The sequence below is a fragment of the Anolis carolinensis genome, chromosome 4, assembly GCF_035594765.1.
Source record: "Anolis carolinensis isolate JA03-04 chromosome 4, rAnoCar3.1.pri, whole genome shotgun sequence".
Classification (NCBI taxonomy): domain Eukaryota; kingdom Metazoa; phylum Chordata; class Lepidosauria; order Squamata; family Dactyloidae; genus Anolis; species Anolis carolinensis.
This window is the reverse complement of record NC_085844.1, coordinates 188,440,657-188,467,529: the sequence shown is the minus strand read 5'-3', so window position 1 is coordinate 188,467,529 and position 26,873 is coordinate 188,440,657. Positions and strand designations below refer to the sequence as shown.

The window sequence follows — 26,873 nt, the reverse complement described above, 5'->3', positions numbered from 1 at the left end:
AGGGGGAGGGTATATAAAGGATGGTTGGCCGGAGTCTCCCATTCTTGGCTTTTCGGATGTTTATGTTTCCTGCAGTAAAGTTTCTGGTGATATCACAGAGAGTCTCGTGTGTTCATTCAGGAGCGGCTGTGGTGAGCTGACAGTGTTATTATACTTATTAGATGTGTATGTTTAGTTTGGTGAAAAGGCTAATAGCCTTGGCATGATAGCCAAGTTGAAATATTTGAAAGGATGTCACATTGGGGAGAGGGCAGGCTTGCTTTCTGAGCAGGGAGCAGTTGATTCAAATGGCAGGAAAAGCAATTCCAACTAAACATTAGGAAAGGCAAGAACTGGGTTGCTGTGAGTTTTCCAGGCTGTATGGCCATGTTCCAGAAGCATTTTCTCCTGACGTTCCACCCACATCTATGGCAGACATCCTCAGAGGTTGTGAGGTATATTGGAAACTAAGCCAGTGGGGTTTATATGTCTGTGGAAGGTCCAGGATGGGAGAAAGTTTCTTGTATGTTGGAGGCAAGTGTGAATGCTGCAATTAATTGCCTCGATTAGCATTTTATGGCCTTACAGCTTCAAGGCAAGAACTGTTTGTCAGTGGAATGCAGTGCAACAGAGCGTGGTGGAGTTTGCCTCTCTGGAGGTGTTTAAGGAGAGGCTGGATGGCTATCTGTTGGGAGTGCTTTGGGAGTGTGCGTTCCTGCATGGCAGTGAGTTGGACTGAATGGCTCTCGAGGTCTTTTCCAACTCTGTGGGTCCTATATTGTTGCGTAGGAGGGGGATCTATTGCGAACGCCGCAATACCTGAGAGGGTGGAGTGGCCAGGGGCGGGGCCGAGTCCTCCCAGGTGCGCGCCTTCGGACTGCGGAAGGCCGAGGTGAAAAGGGAGGGGGAAAGGCGACTCTGGCCGCAGTCCCGAACGCCGGCTTGCAGAGAAAAGGCGCCAGTTTAGGAGCCGGCAAGCAAAAGAAGAAGAAAACCGAAGTGGAGCAAAGCAGGGAGAGAGAGAGAATTGGCCCCGTCCCAAGGTGGTTTCCTGTAAGCCACATGCTCCGAGGGAGCTCTTTATAAGGCCGAGGGGGAGGCGAGCGGCGTTGCAAAGAGGCAGCAGCAGCAGCAGCAGGAGGAGGAGGAGGAGCAGCGGCGGCGGCGCCCCGTGGAAGTGGCCCAGCTCGCCTTTCGCTTGGCTACCAAAGCGACTCAGGAAACGCGGGATCCAGACACTCTCGGAGTAAGCCTGCACTGCCCGGCCAAGGTAGGAGTGCCTCCAGTCTCCTGCTTTCCTTCCTTTCCCTCCAACATCCTTTCTCTCCCCGCTCCTGCCTTCCCAAGGGGTGCGTCTATACACTGGATGCAGTTTCATGCTTTATCTGCCAGGCGAATCATTTACAAGAAGTCTCTACTCTCTAGCCTTCTCCGGCCAAGAGTGCAGGGGCCTCAACCAAACTACAACTCCCAGGAGCCCATAGCCTTGAACCACGGCAGTGCAAGTGGTTCCGAAACGGTATTAATACTCTCCAGCGTAGATGCAGCTCGGACCCGTGCCCAACTGGCTTCGGGCTCCTCCTTGCTCACGTCAGGCTGCAGCCATGCAGCTCGCTTCTCGCCGGACGCACTGTTTCCATGGCCTTTGTAAGGGACCTGTCCGGAGCCCTGGAAACTTTGTTCAGGGAGGACCTACTACGCCCCTTTCTGCCCCATTGCTGGCTCCTCGGCCCCATTGGGCACCGGTCCAGCTTCCCTCCTTTCCCCCATGGCCTTTTCCTAGGGCCCTTCCACACAGCCCTATATCCCAGAATATCTAGGCAGGAAATCCCACAATATCTGCTTTGAACTGGGTTATCTGAGTCCACACTACCATATATCCCAGTTCAAAGGAGAAAATGTGAGATAATATTCAGCTGTGTGGAAGGGGCCCAAGAAGTACTTCTGCTCCTCCCTCCCTTTCGCACAGGCTTCAGATATGCCCGAAGTAACTTTCCTTCCGAGGGAGCATCTACTACACCAGGCATGAGCAAACTTCAGCCCTCCAGGTGTTTTGGACTGCAACTCCGGTAGGCTGTTAGGAATTGTGGGAGTTGTACTACAGAACACCTGGAGGGCTGAAGTTTGCCCATGCCTGTTCTGCACTGTAGAACAAATGCAGTTTGACACCAGTTTCACTGCTCTGGTCCAGAACTATGGGATCCTGGGAGTTGTAGTTTGGTAAGGCGCCAGCAGGCTTTGGCAGAGAAGATTCAAGACCATGTGAAACTACAGCTTTTAAAATGATTCCATAGCCTTGAGCCCTAGCAGATAAAGCGTAGCCTCGAACTGCATGCACCCAGAGTGGCTGCATGGTTTTGAAACGGGCCTGCTGCGAATGTAAACTTTGGTTTATTAAATAAATCCAGCCTGCAGCCAGCATGAAACATGGCCTGGAGTGAAGCTGGATTTAACTCGAGTCTTCTGGCCAGCCACTGAGGTCCTGTTCCAAGGCAGGCAAGCTTGGAGGCTACACAGAACATTTTTCCCTCCATTCTCAGAAAAAAAAACCTATGAAATGGAAGTGATTGTTTTAGTGAGAACTGGGTTTGGAAGACCATGATACCCTATCTGTGTAGATCTGGAAAAATCTCTGCACACCTGCTCTTTCATACTGTTCTTAAGAAGGCAAAAATAGGTGTGCCTTTAAACCAGGAGTGGGGAAAGTGTGACCCTTGGAGTTGTTTCTGCAGCTGTCAATCCCTGAATTCACTTCTTTAGAACATACACACACAGAAAAAATGCATATACAGTAGAGTCTCACTTATCCAAGCTAAATGGGCCGGCAGAAGCTTGGATAAGTGAATATCTTGGATAATAAGGAGGGATTAAGCAAAAACCTATTAAACATCAAATTAGGTTATGATTTTACAAATGAAGCACCAAAACATCATGTTATACAACAAATTTGACAGAAAAAGTAGTTCAATACGCAGTAATGTTATGTTGTAATTACTGTATTTATGAATTTAGCACCAAAATATCATGATATATTGAAAACATTGACTAAAAAAATGGCTTGGATAATCCAGAAGCTTGGATAAGCGAGAGACTACTGTATATGTAGAAAGAGAGAAGATAGAAGAATTTATTCCCCTGGACACTCCTAGGTGCAACAATGTACCTTGTAAATAAATTGCATTTGCTATCAGCATTGGAATTCTGGTTCTCTCCCCCTTTTCTCTCTCTCTCTAGTCTATGCATTCCTGGGGCAGGAATCTGGCCCCTGGACCTTCTATAGTAGTCCTTCCCAGCCTTAAGCGTTAGCAGAGCATCTTGCGTCACCGCAGTAAACACTGTTTGCACATCACTTTTAGCTCTTAGGGAATGGTGTGCAGTGCTTAACTTGTTCAAACAGATTCAGCAATTCATAGAATGGCTTGGGTATCACCATCATGGAATAAAGTCGTGACTACCTCTAGGACAGTCATGGGCAAACTTGAGCCCTCCAGGTATTTTGGACTTCAACTCCCACCATTCCTAACAGCCTCGGGCCCTTCCTTTTCCCCCTCAGCTGCTTAAGAAGGGCTAGTGGCTTAAGCGGCTGAGGGGGAAAAGGAAGGGGCCCAAGGCTGCTAGGAATGGTGGGAGTTGAAGTCCAAAAACCCCTGGAGAGCCCAAGTTTGCCCATGCCTGCTCTAGACTAGGCCTTACCTTCTGGTTTCTAAAATGTGAAATTCTCTTGCAACCTGGCACTGACTTAGCCAGTTAGACCTGCCTTGGGGGTGAGTGCAGAATTCCTTGGAAATAGTTAAACTGGGCAAGATAAGACTTAAAAACTTGTTAGCCATAGAGGTTTACTAATAAATGGTTCCTAAAGTCACCCACAGAAAGGGGCATTTTAGCAATTGAGCAAGGCTTTGTTTGAATGAGGTTAAATATACTAGATAGTACCTGAAGTCTCTTTTGGCTCTTCTACTTTGTGTATTCCCCTTTCTAACTTTGACCACTTCTCCTTCATTCTGTCTCGTTTTTCTGGACCTTGTGCTTGTTGCATTTGGGGGAATTCCTGGGACTGCCAAGCAAGTCCCAGGCCATGGCGTTGCAAGAGAGCCACATGACTCTGGGAGAAAGTGACTTCTCTGTGAACTGCTAAATGGAAAGCATCTCAGGAAAAAGGTGTATCAACATGTAAGGGCGTGCACACAATGGAAGAGAAAGACTTCCTGCTTGGCATCAGAAAGGGCATCAGAATAACTGGGTAAATTGCCTGAAAAGAAGGGTAGGAACCAAGACTGGGCAAAGAGCTGGAAGGTGCAGTTGCATTTTAGAGCAACATAAGGTTTCACAGCTGTTGCCAGACCATGAAATATGAGGTTGTGCTGAGAGATGAAGGGCAGTCACAGATCGATTGCTTGTCACCTGTTTATTTGTATTGACCCAGGAGGGAGTAACCACAGACACTTGGTCTGTGACAGGCAGAATTATCAATGCATAAGATTCCCATGTGTTGTCAAAGGTTTTAATGGCCAGAATCACTGGGTTGCTGTGAGTTTTCCAGGCTGTATGGTCATGTTCCAGTAGCATTCTGTCCTGACATTTTGCCCACATCTATGGCAGACATCCTCAGAGGTTGTGAGGTCTGCTGGAAATGAAGCAAGCGGGGTTTATATGTCTGTGGAAGGTCCAGGGTGGTAGAAAGAACTCAAGTCTGTTTGAGGCAAGTGTGAATGCTGCAGTTGGCCACTTTGAGTAGCATTGAATGGCCTTGCAGCTTCAAAGCTTGGCTGTTTCCTGCCTGGGGGAATCCTTTGTTGGGAGGTATTAACCAAGATTCCTACAGCATAGAAATTTTATGCTTTGTGCCAGTATTTCCAGGTTCCTTCAGCCAGCATGGACACTAGATGGGGAATTCTGAGTATTGTACAACCTTGAGAACATCATGGATTCTATGATCTTAGTCCCAGGCAAACTTCCTGGAGAAAGAACTCCAGAGGCAATTGTAGTCATCCCTAGCCACCACTTTCCTTGCTTCAGACAGAAGGGACCTTGAAACAGCACTCCGTGACTGGCCTCTACTGGTCCATGAAGAAGGAGGTGGTCAAAACTGTGGTTAGCAGATTACGGCTTACTGAGGGAGCTTCTGGAGATGAGTGATGTGCCAGAAACCCATAATAAAGGATTCTGAGAAATAGTGGCAAATCCTAAACTGTTAGGCCAACTTTCCCATTGCTAGAATGAGCAGCATTTGCTGCTTCATGGGAAGGAAAGGGGAGATATGTTTTAACTGTCTCAAGAAGGGCTTGTGGCTGCTTAAAGACAGTACAAACTTATTAAATGTTTCTCAGAGCACCCTAAATACCCTCCTGGTCTTGGAAGTTAAGTAGGGTCAGCCTTGGTTGGTGCTTGGACAGGAGACCACCAATTAATATCTGGTGCTGCAGGCTATATTTCAGAGGCAGGATGTCAAAATCCCTTGCCTAAAAAACCCTATTAAATGTATGTGGTCATCACAAATGACTTGAAGGCACATACACACACAGTGTTTCACAATCAACTGTTCTCTGAAACCATTCCCCATCCCATGGGTTGTGTCCCATGGTTTTTAGTTTCAAAAGTGAATGCTTTAAGGGAAGAATAAAAGATAAATGTACATTGTTTGCCTCTGTAATCCAGATATTGATAGGCTCATTATGCCAGAAAAGCATAGGGGGAATTCCAGATGGGATATGATGTATGCGGTTTCTGCCTTTTGGTGATTACTGGGATGTATGCTTGGGAAAATGAAACCAAATGCAGTTGAAGAGTCATGTTTCAAAAAGTGATAGGAACAGGTCTGTGAATCTGGAAGAAAGTGCAGAATAAGGAATGGAAGATTGATCAGTCATTATATAATTTGAGTCACAAAAATCCTGGCTGCAGAAGCAAGCTGTTTCAGTTTTTTCTTTGCAGGCAGGAAAAATCCCGTGCTGTCACAGACTGGCAAAGGCATCTTCCTCTGAATGTGCAATGCAGCTGAGTATTAAGAATTGGGAAATTCCCAGCTTGGCTACTTAACTGACCTCTCCTTTTCCTAATAAGAACACAAAGGGTGGGGGGAGGCGGGGAGAAATGGGAAAGGAATGTTTGCAAGCAGGACTTAACTCTCTATAGCTTGCTAAAAAGGATCATTGCACTTTAAATGTTTCATATAACAAGCACTGGGTCTGGAAATCTGACACCTCTGGCAGGGAATGGGTGCCGCTTTATGTCTGCCTTTTGCTGCCTGTGGAGTAAATGGGGGGAACACGCCATAAATAGATACCAGGCACAAAGATCTCTGCAGGTCATGGATGGCCAGGGGAAGCTGCATATTGTTATTGTTGGACACATGCCCAAAGTGTGGTATTTGATGTTTCTGGTTCCTGGCGCAAATTGTTTGTGAGGAAAGACACAGGGGAGAAATAATTGAGGCATAATTTAAAAAGCCTTGGCCTTTTCTAAACTTAAGCCACAGTCATATCTCCTAAAGTTTTATTTGGAAGGAGCCCAAACCCCCCCCCCCCCCCTTTAACTTAAGTCAACAGAAATTAAAACAGTCTTCATTTAGTAAGATGCTGTTGCTTAGTGCTGTATGAAGGGACAATATGGTTCTCCAGGACTTGTGGCTTGGATAGCAGATATGTGGCAAACCACTGCAAGGAAGAAAACAATGGGCAGTCTTGTAAAAGGGCTGAGTAAATTTTACAACGTCTTATTTTATCTAGAAAGGGTACAATAAGCACAGTAGTAAGCAACTAGGTATAAATAGATTAAGGAGTATTTTTAATGTTGATTTTAAAATGAACCGAATTAGAATGAGATCGGGAAACTCATAAAGGGATGCACGACTTCCTATTTAATCATTTTTTTTCTTTTTTATCCATTGTATAGAAAAACATGATTTCCCAAATCCACATAGCCTTGATCCTCCTTATAGTGTACAACATCCATGAAACAGAACAGCACAAAGAGAGTTGTCACCGGCTCATCACTGAATCCCACCTACGAAACCTCTCAGATATGGTGAGTCAATTTACAAATACTAAGAACTTGTAAAAGTTATTTTTTGGCCTGTAGCTCCCAGATTTGCCTCAGCCAGTAGCTTGCAAGTGCTTACAGACCAGAGGTTATGTTCCATTATTCCCAAATAGAGTAGATTCTTTGAATCAATGGAACATAACTGATTATGCATTTCATAAGTTCCATGCATTTCATAAGTCCTATTCATTCAGTGTGGACCCCTGGTGGTGGCGCAGTGTGTTAAAGCGCTGAGCTGCTGAACTTGCAGACCGAAAAGTCCCAGGTTCAAATCCTGGGAACAGAATGAGCGGCCGCTGTTAGCCCCAGCTCCTGCCAACCTAGCAGTTCGAAAGCATGCAAATGTGAGTAGATCAATAGGTACCGCTCCGGCGGGAAGGTAACGACGCTCCATGCAGTCATGCCGGCCACATGACCTTGGAGGTCTCTATGGACAACATCAGCTCTTCGGCTTAGAAATGGAGATGAGCACCAACCCCCAGAGTCGGTCACGACTGGACGTAATGTCAGGGGAAAACCTTTACCTTTTACCTTATACATTCAGTGTATTTACATGGATCACCAAATTGGATTTAGCCCCAGAGATTTAAAGCCACTGGCAGTTTATGGAATGGTACCAGCCTTCTGGGGACATTGTGGTGAATATACCTCACAGGTATCCCAGTCTTCTAGGATAAAGAGAAGAAGGAACTGCTGTTAACAACCCCATGTTCTGCTTTAGGTAAAGGAGGATGCTATGGAGGCTGCATGTCTCCTACATCTGCAGGGGTCATTTCTGCATAAACCCTGTCATTTCTTAAATATTGGACTCTGTTTTGTTCTTGGAGCCAAGACACAAGGGAGAGGCAATTTGGCATTATTCTGATCATCTCCACCATAGTCCATTGGGGCTGAGAAACCCTGGGAGACAGGCATCAAGAAGTACATTGATTGACTTAGCCTCTGCTGAGATGTGCAGCCACTACAGCCTCCCCCACACCACATAGCATCATAGCAGTATTGGTGGCTTTTTGTGCTCTTATCCCTATGGTGTTAGTAGGGTTGTCTTCATGCTGTCAACATTGTTTTATCCTATTGAGAGAAAGGTGCCTTCCTCTATGTGTCATGGAGCAGAGTAGAGCGATGGGCTGTGCCTCTGCTGTCAAATAGAAATGGTGGTGGAGGAGGAGATACTGCTTTCCTGCTATGCTCCCTCCTCCCTCTCTATGATGGCTGGGTCCATAAAGAAGAAAATCTGTATGGTGACTGTACCACAGATGCCAAGATAGGTAGTGTCCAATATACACAAACATGGAATGCTAGTCAAAATATTAGGAAAAGCAGATCAAGATGAACTGAATGTACAATAGTTTGAGGAATAGTTTGACCCAGCTTTTTATCCCGCTTTACCATTCAGGGCCTCTTTTTGCAAGAGACACTTTCATGAAGAGCTGGCTCTGATCTCGCCCTCAAAGAATCCTGTAGACTTCAGTGGAACTAGTTCTGATTCGGTGTCCCAAGTGGGAAAGAGATGGACACAAGAATGGGCAATAGTTATTTAGCTAATAGAGCAAAAGTGCCAAGATGAATGTGAAGCTTTGTAATAACTGGGGGTTAGCAATCAGAGGATCAGTGGCTAATTGGAAAGATCTTGAGAGAGAGAACTAATGACCTTCCCAAATATAAAGAAAGTGTATAGAGAAACTGATGGCTATAGCATGGGACTTGTTGATACTTTGGCTAGGAGAAGGGCAGGAAGACTTCTGATCTGTCTACTCCCATACCATTTTACAGAAAAACATTCACATACATTTAATTTTATGGCACTTATTCATTGGCATAATGGTTGTGAGAGATTTGAATATGCTTAGAATCAAATTTTATAGCCTTTGCCTCACTAGCATCTATTCAGACCTTTTAGTTTGTATGATTAGGCCTTGATCCTCTGTCTGATTTATGTCATACTTTTCTCCCTAACCAGGGAGCCACAGGACCACTGACAAATTTGCACCAGCTCCATGATATAAACCAGGGGAACATTTTCAAGGAGTCCTTAAAGCAGTCACCTTAGATTTCTGTGAACTGCTGTGTTCTGTGTACTGCTGTCAGAATCAGGTCCATAAGATACTGAGATAGAAATATATCCATCTTCCTGTCTTCACATTTGGGAGGTACCTTGTTAAATCGCTTCTAATTTAGACTAGTACTGCCATATTCAATTCTTTTTCCAGCAAACAAATTCCCAATTGGGTGAATGATTTGATCCTGATTTAAGCAAACATACTGGTAAATAATGCTAAGGCACCAGGCATAGCACAACCCGGTATATTTCCAGGGCTCATTTAAATATTTTCCAGTATGCTTGGAATTTGTAAAATATTATATATATCTTCACTGTGACTCAGAAGTAACTGAATGATTATCTTTTAGTTCATTAAAATTGGATGATATGAGCTTCCAGCCTGTTGTACAAGACTGTTCCCCCATTATCACCTCATAATTACTTTGACATCCAAAATATGAGACATCAGATTGAATCAGCATTTTAATTTCCTTTTACCATTATTTTTTAAACACATATATATTGTGCCATATTATGGAACTTCAAAGCATTGCACAAGTAAAATCATGTTTAAGTGTTTGATCTTTTAAAACATCATAACAAGAGGAATAACTTGAACTGATAGAAGCATATTAAATAGTTAGCAGGTTATTATTGTGTGCTATCAAGTCTTTTTTGACATATGGCAGCCCTAAGGCAAAATGATCGTAGGGTTTTCTTCCTTTTCTTTCCTCTGAAGCTGAGAGAATGTGACTTGCTCAGTGGGTTTCCATGGGCAAGTGGGCATTCAAACCCTGATCTCTATAGACATAGTCCAATATTCAAACCAATATACATATTGGCTCCCAATTAACAGGGTTAAAGAGTTTCAGTGTTTAGAACTATGTATTTGAAACCATGCATGCATTCATTTTTGGAATTAATCAGTTACACCCCAAAGACATTAAGCAAACATTTTTACTTGATGCTTGATGAAGCCAGCGTTGGCACCAAGGGAATTGTATTCCTCTAATTTCTGAAGACAACTGTATTGTTCTTTTGGGTAAAGAAGTTGCATTCTTCTTGCCATTCTAAAGCAGCTTGGGCAGTTACATGTGGCACGCTGTGTGAAGTCTTAATGCTGGGCCATAATGAAGAGCGGGCATCCTGTGTGAGCCTTGAAGTGATATTTGGAGTTGCAGAACAGCATGTTGCTGTTCTTACCTCTGAAATGTTGAAAAATTATTTTAACAAAGCTTGGATATTATCTAAATTACAATACAAACCAATACCTTAGTACTATCCCTTTTTTGGAGAGTAACAGCTTGTTAACAAATAAACTTTTAACAGTCTTCTTAGCCAAATGGGTTGAGTCTCTTTCAGCTAACAATAACATTTCTTAAATATCTCACAGCCACTCTTTGAAGGATGTCCTCTTATTAGACTACAATTTAGTAAATGTTAACTTTGCAAACAAAACTATATTTTAATAGTTGTATTGCCTCTTGGAAGTCTAGATTTTAAAATAACTGGAATAATGCTGTATCTCCTATAAAGTGTGTAGTCGCATGCTCTGGCTGCACTCTGCCACCACTAATCATAGAATCATAGAGTTGGAAGAGACCTCATGGGCCATCCAGTCCAACCTCCTGCCAAGAAGCAGGAAATTCACATTCAAAGCACTCCCGACTGATGGCCATCCAGCCTCTACTTAAAAGTCTCCAAAGAAGGAGCCTCTGCCACACTCCAAGGCAGAGAGTTCCACTGCTGAACAGCTCTCACAATGAAAAAGTTCTTCCTAATGTTCAGGTGGAATCCCCTTTCCTGTAGTTTGAAGCCATTGTTCCACGTCCTAGTCTCCAGGGCAACAGAAACCAAATTTGCTCCCTCCTCCCTATGACTTCCTCTCACATATTTATACATGACGATCATGTCTCCTCTCAGCCTTTTCTTTTGCAGGCTAAACATGCCCAGCAATTTAAGCTGCTACTCATAGGGCTTGTTCTCCAGACCCTTGATCATTTTAGTCGCCCTCCTCTGGACACTTTCCAGCTTGTCAACATCTCTCAATTGCGGTGCCCAGAATTGGAATACACATCCTCATGCCACTTGAACTGCAGGCTTAAGAAAGAGAAAGCATCCTCGCCATTGAGACACAGAAGATGAAATGTCCTAGTCTGTCAAAAGTGTTCTCAAAATGTCTTAAATTCCTGAACCATGAAATATCTTTACAATATGAGAACATTTCTTTAAAACATGTGGCATTTTAACAATAATCCTTGCACTGCTTTTTGCAAAGGTTGTTCTATTTACTTACCTTCTTAGCAGATATAATATAAGTCTGAAAAGGGCTTCTGCAAGTCAAAGTGAGTAGTTAGCTGTCACTTGGAAGTGCTTGAGTCTTGTTGAAACTTTACTTCGATTTTTTTTCTAAAACTAGTTTTGCAGGGCTGTTCTCCTGCTCACTATGCTTTGCTAAGCTTAATGGAAATTATTCTTAATAACAGAACCAGCATGAAGAAATAAATATTTTGTAGCACTTCTTATGAACAAAAGTAGTGGAACCTGAAACAATTTTAACTATTTTAACTATTTTAACTCCCAAAGTAATTGGGTTTCCTGAAACTACACCTTTGAAGTAGCTTCTTGTAGAAGAATCCAGGCCGCAATTTTGGAGTTGTGCCACTTTGCCAATGCTTAGATTGCTTTTGTGGTGATTGTTGTGCTGGCATAGGAGCCATTCTGTAGCATCTGAAGTCCTGTGTTCTTATTACCAAGCAGAAACCAAATCATGTTAGAACTGGTGGAACCAAAACTGAAAGTGTGCTTCTTCTTCCCTCTTCATTTGTTGGGATAGTGGGTATATCTAAAATTCTGCAAGGGGGTCTCTGTTCCTGGTAGTAAAAGCACAATGTTGGCAAGGTAACAATTTGAAGCCCTCTATATGATGCCCTAAATCTGGTGCTTGCAGCAGCTGACTAACTTTGTCTATTAGCAGGACTGGAACTGCTGTGTGGCTCTACGTAGATTACTCTGACTGAGAAATGTTGCAAGAGGCTCCTCTACATTGATAATGAAGCCATTGTTTTCAATTGGGCATGGCTGCTGTTCTGCTAGCACTGTATTCATATTTTCCTAGTGAAGCTGGCAGTTTACAAATGCTGAATCTGCATTCTTGATACATGGTTTCTCTTGCTATTCCTTGACAAAAGAAGATGACTATTCTGTTTGTTCCAGTGAGAATTAACAAGGCTCAAAGGCCACAAGGTGGTCATGCCCTTTCCCCAAGATGGCTTGATGCAATGAGTACGCCTTCCCTGGTGTTCTGCCGCTAAACAGAACAGAATGCACTGAGCCCTTGGTACCTGCTCTTGGGTTTGGTTCCTGGACCTCCAGTGGATACCAAACTTCACAGCTGCATGTGTCCTATTATATACAGGGATGTAGTAAAATGGTATCTCTTACATAAAATAGCAACATCAATTGATTTTTTGTTTTTCTTTAAAAACATTTAAAGCTGGATCCATGGACACGGAATCCTTGTATATGGAGGGTCAGCTGTATTCTTATATATGTAAGCTATCTTTGAAGAGCTCCTTTACCCCACCAAAATACTTATCTTCTTTTGTCTTACAAACGCAGTTCAGTAAATAACAAATTAGAAGTGCCTCATGAAAAATGCCCTTGTCTCCTAGGAATTTGTCCCCTAGGAAGTTGTGTAGGAAATTCTTTGCTGTCTTTGCAAGATAGTAAATTAACTGAGATGCCTGTTCTCTACAAATGATTCATGGTTTTTCAATAGTCCTAGATTGCCAGTCCTGCGAATTGTCTAATTTTTCTACCCCTGCAACCAAAGTTACTTCCAGATGTGGAAGGGTCTTAACACTACCGATCAAGATGTTGCACAAATCTTCCTTCCTTTCCTTTTCAGGTGACAGTGAAAAGTGGGAAGAAGTGGTGGAAAACCACAAGAGGGGTTCATGTAAAGGAGAACAATATATCTGGATATCCTGTCAAATTCCATGAATATGGCAGGAGATTAGATTTTTCTTGTTTGATATGGAAATCTCAATTATAGTTTTAAAACAAATTCTGTGGAGAAACATATTTTGCCATCCTGCCACTACTCTTGTTGGGTGCAGATAATTGGAAGTCTTTAACCCACAATAGTAGGCAGCAGGTTAACAATCTATATTTTCTGAACTCTGTAGTGAGAAATTCCTCATAGTATTTATTCTATTAATGTTGACTTTCAAATAAGAAAAACTAAAATCCTTTAGAGATATTGTGTCTTGACATGTTCTTCTCTGTTACAGATTGACAGTCAAATGGAGACATCCTGCAAACAAACCATCATCTATGTAGACAGGAGTGAACTGGTGAGTTGGGTGTAAGACAAACATGTATATTGTTACATATAAAGAATCATACAAACCATAGGTGGGGATTGCATGGTTCTCCGGGTGTTGCTTGACTGCAGTCTTAGCCAACATGAATAATGGTGTGAAGTGTTGTGAATTGCAATCTAATGACATCTGGAGAGTGCAAGACTCTGAATGGGAAACGTGTGGCATTCTAGGTGTTGGACCATAACTTCCTTCATGTTCAATCAATGGCTGTCTCGGTTAGCAGCTGATGCAGTCCAGATCTGAAGAACCACAAACAGTTTACCCCTGACCTAGCAATGGTTTTAAATAATATACTTTTAGAAGAGCCTTTTCATTATTGGCAGCCTCCTGATAATCACATTCAGTTATGGTTTTACATCCAATCTGCCTTCTCTTCCTCTAACTGGACTTTGAGGAAACTTGAAGCTTTTTATTTACAAAGTTCTATGTTTTTATCCAGGCTTGTGAACTGCAGCTAGTTTTCAACTAGTTTTTTCAAACAAATCAGGCTTCAATCCTGGCTTATGTTCCATGCTTGCTTACTGTGTTAAACTAATTAGCATTGAAGGAAAACATTGTTTGGAATGGAAATAAATGGTTTACATCTTTTTTTCCCCCATGACTATACTAGTCAGAGTGTATGACTTGTGCACGTAACACTATTGTTTGATGTGGCATTTAAGCCATACCATTGACATATCAAATAAATAACTGCATTTCTGCTACACGCATATTACAGAGGTTCTGGAGGATAATTATTTCAAGAGAAAGACCAGTCTAACCCTGTCCATCTTTGAGAAAAACAACTGCAAGAAACTTGTGTTGCCCTTCTGTGCCAAAAAGAATAGTCTGCTTCATTTGACTCTCACTTTAGAACTGGACTATGTTTTCCGTTGTCTTCACATTTTGAAAGCCATTGCACAAAATGAAGAGTGAGGATATCTCTGTGCTACTGATGTCCATTTTCTAGTCTTGTTTCTTTGGACCCAATTGATGCAATCACCTGGAAAAATGGAATGAAGCAAGCAGACTCAGCTCTTCTTTTGCTCAATCTTTCCACTGCTCACAAATTTTTCACTAGTGACCTGCCCTGCATTGGCAGTGCAGGGCAGGTGACGAGGCAGCAACATCAAAGAGATGTAGCAGTGTCAGTAAAAAGAGATGCCTGATAACAGAGCTGGAAAAGTTACTGGAGGCTACAGCTCCCAGAATCTCCCATCCAATATGATTACAGCACCTCCAAGCTCTTCTTTATAATCCCAAACTTTGATGTCAGTCTTGAATGTTTCCGTGACAATGGCGTTTCTGTTACCTTTTAGGACACTACAGAATGCTTTCTCAAAGCAGCATATTCTCCACTGTTAAGCCTCCTTCATAAAATTAAATTTAAGGACAATTCTGCAAACTTCAATAAGCTAGAAAGAATTAAAGACCTGCACTTGCAACTTGGAATTTGCATTGATGACTATCCTGATCACCAGGTAACTTCTAAAACTGACCAGACTCACATTTATTTATTTATTTATTTATTTATTTATTTATTTATTTATACCTATATTTGTATGTTTATATTAAGTGTTTCTGTGTTGTCTCCTAGAGCTCCCAAGCCAATGAACAAATAAATACTAAGTAAAATAGTACAAAGATAAAAAATATTCTTAGAACACCTGAAATTACTCTTTTTAAAATGTCTTCTAAGAACAATCCTGAAATTCAGTTTTGAATCCACAATTTCAAACATGGAATGCCATGTAAATTAGCACTATCTTGACTGTCCACCAGAAGCTTAAAAGAGATGGGACCAGCCTAATGGACTTTGGGAAGGGAATTCTGCAGTCAAGGTGCTGATGCCGAGAAATCCCTGCTAAATGCACCTGTCACCCTTCCAGACAATCCATTGCTACCGCAGCCTCTTGCCATCAGTTGTAAAGGGGAGAGAGAGTTGAGTATAATCAATAACTGATGACTCCTAAAACTACAAAAGACTCCTCCCAGCAGCATCAAATAGATGTTAAAAAGCACAAGCGGACAGTATTGACCATTTGTCTGTATGAACCCTTACAGGCAAATGGTCAAGAGGTTGAAAAACAGTAAAAGTTTTTTTTCAACAAAGGTATTAATAGTTGATTCTTTTTAAAGAGGGTGCATCTTTCAAATAAGCATTTACAATCTCCTTCACTCAATTGATTAGTCCACCTCAATAGGTCTAACATCCAGATGGTTGATCTCACCTCTTCAAGTAACTTGTTAGCATGATTATATCGAATAATCCAAAACCCATCCATCAAAACTGAACCAATACATGCCTTTACATACTTCCAGATAGTAATATCATTTCAACTGTCCAGAATAGCTGTGCTGAATGACACTGAGCCCATGTAAAATTATAGGTCTTACTGGATTCAGCCTGAGTCTTTCTCCACCATTGCACTAGCTATGTAGTCAACTGTGTTGTTGCCCTGAGCTCTTCAAAATGTATTACCACATTAAAAAGAGGCCCACTGGGTTTAACTAAAGCTAGAACTAATGTATTGTTCTGTTCTTACATGCTCGTTTTTGAGAAGCCCACAAGCAAAACGGGAGTACAGTAGCAACATTTTGTTTGTCTTTCCTTGTCACTGGATGGTATAACTATCCTGGCTGGTAGTTACTGGTAGTCATTCCCTATAATGCCTTCAAAATTATTTGGCCATCATTACATTTTATGATAGTGAATTTCATAGTTTAATCCCCTCCCCCCCCCTGCCAAATTACATATTACTGAGACCCTTGTAGCTGTTTTGCTTTCTTGGCTGTGCCATCTGGGATTCTTAAGTCAGCACCTGAGAACAGTCCTGCTTCTGAAGGTGGGTTATTTTGTGCTGAATTACAGTGGTAGAGACACTGACCTCAAATACTTCAGAATGATAAACCTTTATTTTTGCAGTTAACAAATGATGAGTTGTTGATTTGGTTTCTTTTTTTTTCTTCCCTTGCTCTGTTTCTTGTAGACATGCACCAAGAAGTTCTCCCTGACTCCGGAGAAGATGTTGCAAATGGTGCACGACTATTTCAGCGAAGCTAAGCATTTCTTGTTCAAATCAGGCTTCACTCAGGATTGTTCTAGTGCCTTCAAGAAGTGTTCAGACTCTCAGGAAAAGGACAAAATGGAATCTACAGGTGAATGATCATAGATATTTGGCATATATGTTCCTTCTTGCCTGTTGGGATAGAGTTTGGGGAGTTTGCTCCTAAGTTATAGGGAGTTTTCTAGGCATCCTGTGGCTTCTATATGTGTGCTTTTATATCTATGTGTAAACTTGCATGTCTTGTTTTTTATTATTAACGGTTGCTAAAGGCTTCAAGTCAACAGTCATTTCTTCTCCTGGATATGTACTGGATTTGCTCCTTGCTTGAGCAAATGCAAACCTGGCTGTGTCTTGAGTCCAACAGTTACACAAAGCACACACTGTAGGACTAGGTGTGCCTTTTCAGTGTACACTATTGTGGGGGTTTCTTCCTCAATTCTATGGTAGTCAGCTTTAGTCTTCTCCCACCCTAATAACATATTTTATCTTTCTGGTTTAAAGATAAGCTTAAAAGCATGTGAGTAAGGACTGTTTTTTAAGCAAACTGCACCGAGTAGGGTGGTGGGAACACTCATAATAATGTACTTTGTTTATGGTTGGACCATGGATGTTCTGAGAAAATCCCAGAGGTAGTGTGGTAACACTATATTTGTACCTGAATTCAGATGTGATTGCTATATAAAACACTTACAGATACGTACCTGTGGTGACATTCAAACAGACAAAATGCTGGGCTGCAGAGATGGGGATAAATTTAGGAGACAATTGAATTCTGTAAGACATCTTATGTCTTGTCCTAGTGTATCTAAAATACAGTTTCACACGCACTTTATCTTAAAAACATCCTGGAAGTTCTGCGTAAGTCTTTGGAGTATTGCTGTCTCCACCAATCAGTAGTGGAGATCGCCTTAAATATTGGCAAGGAAGATCAAATTGTTGCTCTTATGACAATAATGACTTGCAACCATGAGATCAGTCACTTTTAGCTTGGCTTCTCAGGGCTCCTGTCCTCTGAGTGGTGCTCTGTAGTGTTGATATGGAGAATCTTGTCACTGTCTGACGTTAAGAGCTGTCTGAGTCCTCCTTCTGTGTTCCTGTAGTAGTCTATTGTCTTATGGCTGCTTGCTGTGTGCAAAGAACATGTGATAATTAGGAACAATAACAAGATATTCTTGCCAATTTTTGGCTCATCTGCTGGTCTACCCATGCACAAGTTTTCCTTCAAAATGTGGAAGCTGCCTTCCTCTTTGCTTTGGCTTGCTAACTGGCTCGATTCCAATCCAGTGTTTTGTCTGTAGCGTTCAGGTGATTTTTGTAAGCATGGGTTGCATGAGTGCTTCTTGGGAGCTGCTACCCCAAGCTAACCTTGCTGCATCATCTTCATTTGCTGGTTGATTCATCCACCTACCCATCCATGCTCTGGAAGTCCTTTCTGGACCTTCATTTCTTCTTAATTTCATTTTAAATTATTGGCTTCTTTTGCTGCTTTTGGCATCTGGCTGCCCACATTGAGGTCTGTTCTTGGCATGGTAATTTGAGATAAGGGACTAGTCTGAGCCTAAACATGCCTTCTGTCCTGCACCTGAAGATGCTGGTTACTCGATGGCCATTCTCTCTATCTGGATCTTTCAGGTGTGGTGACTGACCAGGATGGTGTGCGCCCAGATGCAAACCCGGTGAATGGGGGAGGCTCAGCTTTTCTCCTTCCAGCCTTTGAACGCTCTTCTTCCATTGCAGACCAACTAGACAGCAAGGAGACAGCTGACAGCACTCTCCAGGTTTTCTTACTGCCTGACACCACACAGACTCAAGGAGTGGCAGAGGGTGGTACTAGGGCCAGGGTGCTTAGGAGCACTTGGGGCCAGGGAGCTGCAGAAAGCATGGATTTCCATGATGGCAATGGTGCTGTCATATCAGCAGAAGAATGGGAACTGGCAGCTGTATCCCAGGGACCTGAATCTCTAATCATGAACACTGCATCCTTCTTGGACCCAACCATAACACAGCACCAATGGTCCAGCCAGCTCAGAAATCTTCCTCCCTCACCACTTAGCCAACAGCATACTGAATTCTTGGAGACCAAGTCTCTCTTGTCTGGTTCAGGAGCAACCACTGGCAAAGCATTGCCAAGTGATTTACCTTCTCAGCATCTCACGTTCTCTGGCTTAGCCAGGTCCTCCCTCCATAAGCAATGGCTTTGGGCGCGAGAAATGAGTGAGACCACTCCAGGACACAAGTCTGATTGGGAGGTGGCTGCCTCCAGCAGCACACACAGCCTAACTGTGGCAACTCCTGCCAACCTAGAACCAGTGTATGACTCAGGAGTATCCTCTGGTAGCAGATGGGTGACACTTTCACCCAACGACCCAACACGTTTCCTTGACTTTGATTTAGAGGATTCTGTCTCTGCAACACAACATCCTTCTAGATTGGCGGTCACCACAGAGAGCTCATCCTCTCCTCAGCAGATATCTGCAGAAGGCTATTCTTTGGGGGCGGAGGGCAATCGAGGTAGATCTCCAGGAGGATATCAAAGCACCCAACTGCGAGAGAGGCGAGCAGAACGAGAAGAGGGCCTGGTTGAGAACAGGGAGGCAGAAGAGAGCATGCCAGGGCCCAGCGTTGATCAGAGCTTCATTCCTCTGAACACAGACAAGCACATTAAGAGGCCAGAACCCAGCGATACCCGAGGGATGGCTGTGACTTATGTGACGGTGGCCAGTGTCCTGGGGATTCTGCTGGCAGTGGGAGGCTTGCTGTTCTACTTGCATAAATCCAGGGTAAGGTCCAGTCCTGGTTGAACAAACCATTCTCTCTTGTATGCAACTTGTTGTTGTTGTTCTTGCAGTACCTTTGGCTGGCTCCGTTGTTTATGTGGTGCCCAGAGTTGTTTTAAGAAGACTAAGCATACTCAAAGTGCCTCTTCCCCTCAGCTAATCTCAATACTATTTGCCATTCTAATATAGTTCCATTTACTCTTGTATTCCTTGAGGAAAACTGGTTGGTCATTGAAGGGCATTCCTCTTCTGCTCCATGTTTTACAAGATTTCTTTCAGTTCTGGTTTGTCTGGGCCACATGAAATTCCAACATATTTTACAGTCATAAAACAGAGCCATTCTTTATGGTGAAATAACTCCCAGTACAATATTCCCAAACTGTCAGAGACAATAAGAGTGTATAAGTGTTGGGAATTGAAACCACTCTCCTGTTCAGTGGCGTTGGCTAGAAGAGTTCTTCTGCTTGTGCAATACATCTCACATCTGTAAATAGAAACTAGCAATCTTTGTCACCTGTAGATTGAAACCAGTGATCTTGAGTGACTTGAAAGTCTTTAGGAATTGAAGAAGTGATGAAAATGAAATCTTTTTTGTTAGGAATTAAAGGGATGAGTGGTTTTGTACTTAGAAAATGAACTACAGTAAAAGCTATATTCCATATGTAAGACAGGCTACCATGTTGGCTGTCAGAAAAGTTCCAAAATATGTTATGATAATGCATCTATTACACAAACAAACAAAACAAAAAAGTGTGGAGAAGCTTTTGAGTTCCCAAAATATCCTCATCAGATAAAATGTTCCAGAAAGGTGAAGAAAGGGGAGAACTGCACAAGGAGGGGAGATTATATGAAAGTCATGAAACCTATCTGTTATGAAGACGCACCTGCAGATTCTAAAGTAGGACTAACCAAATGATACGACAATGTCCCGAGCTAGTAGAAGAGCGGAATAGAAATAAATAAATAAATGTTATGTTTGACACAGAGTAGGCTTCCTTGAAATGAGAAAAAATATACTTTGGTTATTTTATAAAATACAGAACTACAGCATAAAGCCTGAGTTTGTGCTTTAGTTTTGTATTTTAAAAATGAACCGATGTATAATTTTCCCACTCCAAGAATGGAAATAGTGCATAGAGCAGCCTTCATCAATTACAACCAGGCCGGGTAGGAGAGCTGGGAGTTGCAGTCTATCAAAAATATGGAGCCCACCAGGTTGGGGAAGGCTGGCAAAGGGTTTCTAAGGTAGGAAAGATCAGCTGTGGCTCTTCAGATGTTTTGGATCTACAACTCTTATCAGCTACTATAGAGTATGGTGAGGGATCATGGAAGTTTTGTCCAAAAACAACTGAAAGGTGTTTTCTAGTTATGGTCCTCTTGATCATTAACAATATCATGGTGCAGGGCAATAATTAAAGTCATAACTTGATACCAGATACTTAGCCCTTCAGAATTTTCATAGATGATTTCTATATACCATGAAGAAAACTCACCATTTGTATTTGGGGCTCAGAGACAGGGTTGCTTTGGCAGCACATAAAACTGAATGGGAGTCTCCTGACTGGTCCAATCATGAGTATATGTTTTCTCTGAACATCATCTGGAAAGCTGCAGAGAAGCTTCTCCTTAATTGCTGCCTATCAAACAATACTATAACCAAGTCTCCTACAGTCCTGCTTACTTTACATCAGGTGTTTTCTAGTATTCAACATTCCTTTTCATCCACACAGACCTTAACGAGGAGGCAACCACAGAGGAATGACAACAACGTTGAAAGACCAGAAGAAGGAAGGTAAGAGGCTATATTGTGTAACTCGGACCCAAAATGTAGGGCTTCTCTTATTGACCCTTCCACGTTTCTGTGCACTTTAGTAGGTAGTCATTTCCTGACTCTTTGATTTCCTCATTCTTTTTGACTACAACTCACGTCTTGTGCCTGAAGTCACTAGGCCTGTTCCCACACAATACCTTTCTAGCAAGCCCTGCTGGCAAATGAAAACTCTAGATGACATCTACTAATGTATCTTAGTTACTGTTCTTGATTTAGGTGTTAGATTGACTGTCATTTTTCCTCCTTTCTTAGGCCACTGAATAGAGGGGAGGAACATATAGAACTGCAGATCCAAGAAGTATGAGGTAAGGTCACTTGATGAGAGTAGAGAATGTATTAGCAGGTTTGGGTGTCTTCTGGGCTATGGTGAACGCCACTGGATACATGCAACCTGTTACCTCCTTTCTGTGTAGGGACATGTTTCCCGCAAATGCAGTAGGTGGTATGGAATGTGGCTTTGTCCTCAGGGGCAGCAACAGATAGGGATCAATTTAGAGTACATTCCTAATCTGGGAAAATGCAGCAAACCCACTCCTCTCTTACAAAGCTCTTTTTGTGGAGTCGTAGGTCACCCAAATCACTGTGACTGTAGAAGCTGGTTCTTTTGTGCATGTGTCTGGGCCAAAGTTTGTAATCCCTTTAATATCCACCCTGCTTTGGTGGGTCAAACTGAACTCTCCTGGAGGTTCTGCAACCTGTTTACCAGGCCTTTTTTTAGATCAAGAACAGATGACTCCTGGTTTAAGTAGGCTTGGTCTGGAAAGGCAGCATAGTCCTTCACCTTGACAGCTCAGAACTGTAGAGCTAAGTTGCTTTCCACCTTTGGGAAGATGCATCCATCCCTTCTTTTCTTTAACTCCAACTGATGGATAGAGAAGTAAATTCTGTTAATCAACCCCCCTTCCTTTCATTGAAGGAATGGACACTGATTGGCTATAGTATGTTCTTTGTTTAATAAATTTCCTAATTCTTACTGATTATAAAAAGAGATGGCATCAGACAATACAAATCTTTCTCTGCAATTGGCTGAGATCAGTCAGGCAGTTAGAAACCAACTTTTTTCTTTTTATAGATTTTGTTAACATGTGTTAATATTGGGAATAGACTGGATTAAACCTGTTAGGATCACAACCCATCGGTGTATAGATTATGACCTGTTAAAATCACAACCTAATGGGATAGCAGAGTTTATTTGGTAATGGATGATCGCTGGGCATGTGGATATTTTGTTTCTATTTGATGGTTTCAACAGAAAATGATGCAAGCAGACTTCTTTTAGGGTAACAAGATTGTTTACTGATAACTTCATGTATTTAAAGATTCAGGCACTAAAACCTTTAGAGAGTTTGTATCTTAAACTCGTAAACTTTAACAGTGTCTTCATAAACTATATTGCTTTATACAACTCTCTTTAATAAGAGTTTACTTTCAAAGAAAACACAAGCCTCAACAGTTCTAGCTCTTAACACTGCCTCTGCACTCTAACAGACTTGTATACTCAAGCTGACTTAAGGCTCGACACTGACTTCTAACAGGCCCAAGGCTCAACTGACTTCTTTGTCATCCTTTTAAAACTGAACATTCTAAACTGTCACTGAGTAGTCACATGACCTGCAGCCCCTCTCACTGCTTTAGGTATATAGAGATGAGGTAACTGCAAACTAAATAGACATGTACTTCAGGATATAAAACTACATATTAATAAAACAGACAAACATCAAATAGAGGAGGCTTGAGAAGGTTGCTTTCTCCAACAGTTAAAGTAGTTTAAGGTAGTTTGTATTTTTTATGTGTGTATTTTGTATAGTATAACATTGTTAGTTTAAAAATACTTTATTGAAAAAAAATCAAAAGGTTGGTGCAAATGTTTACAATATTGGTAAACATCTTAGCTGTGTTGTTTGTAAGACAAGTTGTCTTCATCTATCTATATCTATATATATAAAAGGCTTTTGGCATCGCGACAATGCACAAAACAACAAAACCCAACCCCCAAACTCGAAAATTCTCAACACAATCCATCATCCCCGCATCAAGTAAGATACAACACATTACACTACAAACACAATCACAGGACCAACAAAAGGCCAAAAACCGCAACAGGCGATGTGCGCCTATGCCAACACAGAACACGCCACCACCAGTCCCCTTCCCGGAACGCAAAACCAAGCCCAGGCAAAGCGAGGAGGCGCAGAGGGACCAACCCTCCGAGGGCTGCCTGACCACCCCATCTCACCAAACAAGGATTCACATAAGAAGAAAATGGCCACACTTTCAGACTACAAGGCTATTCACTCCTGTTCCACCTCACCAACAAACAGTTCTCATTACCCACAGCAACGTATGGCCAGGCACAGCTAGTAACTAGATAAAAGGTATTGTGTATAAGAGGGGTTTTTTAATGATCACCTTAGAGCCCCTTATAAGATGGCTGCTAATAACAACTTGGGTTGTACATAGATACCATTCTTTTAAGTCATCCACTCACTATCACTGTCATCATTATTACATTTTGTATTGCTATAATGGTTGTTGTTGTCTTCTTTCCAGATGGACCTTTCCTTCTAAGGAGAAAACCTGTGTGGGGCCTGGATTATAAGCCTCCCCTTTTAAAGTTATGGTCCTCTTAATACTATTGAGAGGAATTAAAAGACTGGATTTTGAGGACTGAAGTAGTTGCTCCAGCACTTTCCCACAAAGAGTATTTTCTCTTTCCTCTTTTTTTTAATGAAGGCAAGGTATTAATGAGGAAATGGACATTTATTTATTTCTGGCACTGAAGGTTGGCTTCCGGAAGGATGTTTTTGCCAGACATGCAGCAAGCTGGAACTTGATCGGCAGGATGGAAATCACCTGGAAGCTGACCTGGACTTCAGAATCTCTCCTCTGGTTTGGGGAGTGGGGTCTTCATGTTTAGAACCACTGCACCAACTTCTTCCTGGAGTGGAAAGGGGGACCTTCCCTCCTTGGTGGAAGTCTGCACTTCAGAGAGTCCTCTGGGTCCGGATGAAAACTTTTCAGACAACCATTCCAGGAGCTTCTGGCTTCTATCTTGAACTACAGAAGACTTCAGGAGATCCATTAATATATATTTTCTTAAGACATTACCCACAAATTATATCTCTGGATCATGACAACTTGTAGTTGTCTAGGCACTTTGTCCCCCTGGTTTCCGCCCACTTCACCTTCTTTTAAACTGTGTGTGTCATGTAGCCCACGGAAGGAAAAAGTTCATTTTCATAGGAAGATGTGTTCTACTTATCACTTAACTCCCCAGATAACCTTGTGCCTTAACTGGAGGAAGTTGTTTTTTTGCAGTGGCCTCCTCTGTCTTCATTTAAGTTTTTAATCTCATTTTTAAAATAGGACACATGCTTTTAACTTTTAGGTTCTGAATAAGTAGAACTGAATATCATATAATAAAACTTTTTAATTTAATTTTAAGACAGACAAAAGTACTACTTCATACAATGCAAGTTTCGTGCCACAGGTGTAGAGGTAGCAGCCACTAGCTTTCATGGATTTGAAATGGAGTTAGACAAATACAGGGAGAGATTGCAAGCCAATTGATAGCTGAGTTATTTGGAGGAACTATGGCTTTCAGAATCCTCCATGGTCACTGTCATATTGTTCAAAGAAGTACTTTTTTCCAGATTGTGTTTTGGATGATATGCCAACCAACTGATGGCATAGCACCCAAGAAATGAGGTAGACCTGCAGTCTTTTTGCACTGCTTGATTATGGGATTCTTGGTACATCTTTCACTGGTCACAGTTGGGATAAGGAAGCTGAACTAAATGAACCTGCAGGACTGATCTAATAGGTTTACCTGGATCTCTTTCTTTTTACTCTGTCTCTCTCTGTCTTCAAAACATATAGTTCTAGGGTATGCCACCAATTGGAGGGTTTCACAACTTTAATAGTAATCACATTTATGTCTAGCAGCCTTAACCCAATTTGGTATCTTCCAGATATGACTGACTACAAACTCCCAGCATTCTTTGGCAACAAGGCCAGTAGAAGGTACCAATTTGAGGAAGGCTGTTTTATTGGCCCAAGATGTCTTTCTTTGCATTTGACACAATGTTTTGGTGTAAATCAGGATATTATCTTGAAATACTCAGGAGGAATTTTGATGCCAAAATGATTTTGACTGTCAGTTATAACCTGGAAAAGAGTGTGAGGTGGGGAGAGTCCAGTCACTGGCTCCCTGTTTAAGTTTTCTGCTTTCTGGATCTTGCAGAGCACAGTGGCAGCCACATGGAAGTTTTGCAGCATTGGTTCCATGCAGAAACCTAATATGGATATACCCTTAGAGCTACCAGAGTTATGTTATAGCCACAGATTTCTTCTCAGCTTAATTCCCTTCCTCTGGACCAAGGAATCATGATGCAGTAGCCCCCAACTCTCAATCCTCCCTAACAACTTTCACAAATCTATTTCAAAGACTGAGAGCAGAACTTTATTTTTGTAAATCTATTTCTGTATCAGCATTTGCTGCAGGAATACAGAAGTAGTGGAAATCTGCTCCATGGAAGAAAAATGGTTGTTGTGGCCTGTTCTAAAATTGCACTGTATATGCACTGTGTTTCCTACCACACTCCAAGAACATTCCAACCCCACACCTAGGAATGTAGGATATCTGTGGATGGGAAGCTGTCCAATTTGTCAGTCTGGCCCAGCCTCTTGCCAGATTATGCCTGATCTCCATCCACTTTCTATTTCTTACCTTCTGCTCTCCCTGCCTTTTCTGTCTTTTATAACAAGGCAGGTGATAAACCTGAGCCAGCCTTGGGATTACCATGTTGCATGTCCCTATGTGAGCTTTAAAATACTAGATGGTAAATGTTGGGACAAATTGTTCTGTAGGTGTAACTTGTGGGGCTCTGTGAGGAGCTGGCTCTAAATGGGGGTACACATGCCGTGTTATTGATGTGAGCAGGTCTCAATGTATGCATAAAGGGTCTTGATAACTCTTCTTCATGTGCCAGTGAATTTTATTCTATCTTACAGTATGGGTGCAACATTCTGAGCCACTGAGGCATATTGACCTATATGTAATGTTTCCATTCTGTCATTGAACTAGCTAATCCAGTAATTTTTCAGAATACAACAGAAGAATTTATCTATATTCATTTTAGCTTGAGTTGCAAGAGGGAACTGTGATGGCCTTCAGTGATACCTCATTTGTTACTCCTTTTTCCCTCTCCCCATTCCTAGTCTCGCTGCTAACTATATCGCATAGCGGGCTTGACCACACCTTGGAGGGTTAGTGGTAAGCTCCATCTCTGCTTTTGATGTCAGGGAGTACAAAAGTTCAGGTGTTGAGGTACTAGCAGCATATACAGGTCAATGAGCCATCACACAGGATTTGTTCTGCTCTGCATCCAGAAGCAATCTTTGTTTATCTAGCACCCTGTGATCAGATTTGTGATTGTGTTTGGATGCAGCATGCACTAGGTATGCTCCATCTTGAGCACTTCTTTGCGGCACAGTAAAGTTTATGTATTAAGGCCAGATCCTAATAGCCACCCTTCCCTTGTTGTGGGGTTTTAATTTTATATATATATGTGTGTGTATAAATGCGAAACCAGTGGAGAGAAGTTCCTTTCAAAGAGAGTTACAATTTTGGTTTAAACTGTGTTTTTATATATATTTTTTCAAATGATGAAATATTTTATATGGAAGACTTTTAAAATGGTTAAATGTTTATTTAAAGATAGCAATGTGGTATTTAATAATAATAAAACACGGATGTGTAACACTTTTAAA

General features: G+C 42.0%; 1 protein-coding gene across 1 annotated transcript; it reads left to right on the top strand.

Moving 5' to 3' along the window:
- Positions 1 to 1,092: 1,092 nt before the first annotated feature.
- Positions 1,093 to 26,873, top strand: csf1 (colony stimulating factor 1). Its single transcript, XM_008109438.3, has 9 exons — positions 1,093 to 1,249; positions 6,871 to 7,002; positions 13,354 to 13,416; positions 14,745 to 14,906; positions 16,416 to 16,584; positions 18,126 to 19,273; positions 21,001 to 21,062; positions 21,354 to 21,406; positions 23,652 to 26,873. Exons 2-8 carry the CDS (start codon positions 6,877 to 6,879, stop codon positions 21,403 to 21,405), a joined length of 1,782 nt encoding a protein of 593 aa, XP_008107645.2. The 5' UTR covers positions 1,093 to 1,249; positions 6,871 to 6,876; the 3' UTR covers position 21,406; positions 23,652 to 26,873.

Coding starts and splice junctions, on each gene's coding strand:
- csf1 (XM_008109438.3), top strand. CDS start 6,877: ATGATTTCCCAAATCCACATAGCCTTGATCCTCCTTATAGTGTACAAC. Junction 13,417..14,744: donor ATGTAGACAGGAGTGAACTG/GTGAGTTGGGTG, acceptor GTTACCTTTTAG/GACACTACAGAATGCTTTCT. Junction 19,274..21,000: donor TCTACTTGCATAAATCCAGG/GTAAGGTCCAGT, acceptor TCATCCACACAG/ACCTTAACGAGGAGGCAACC.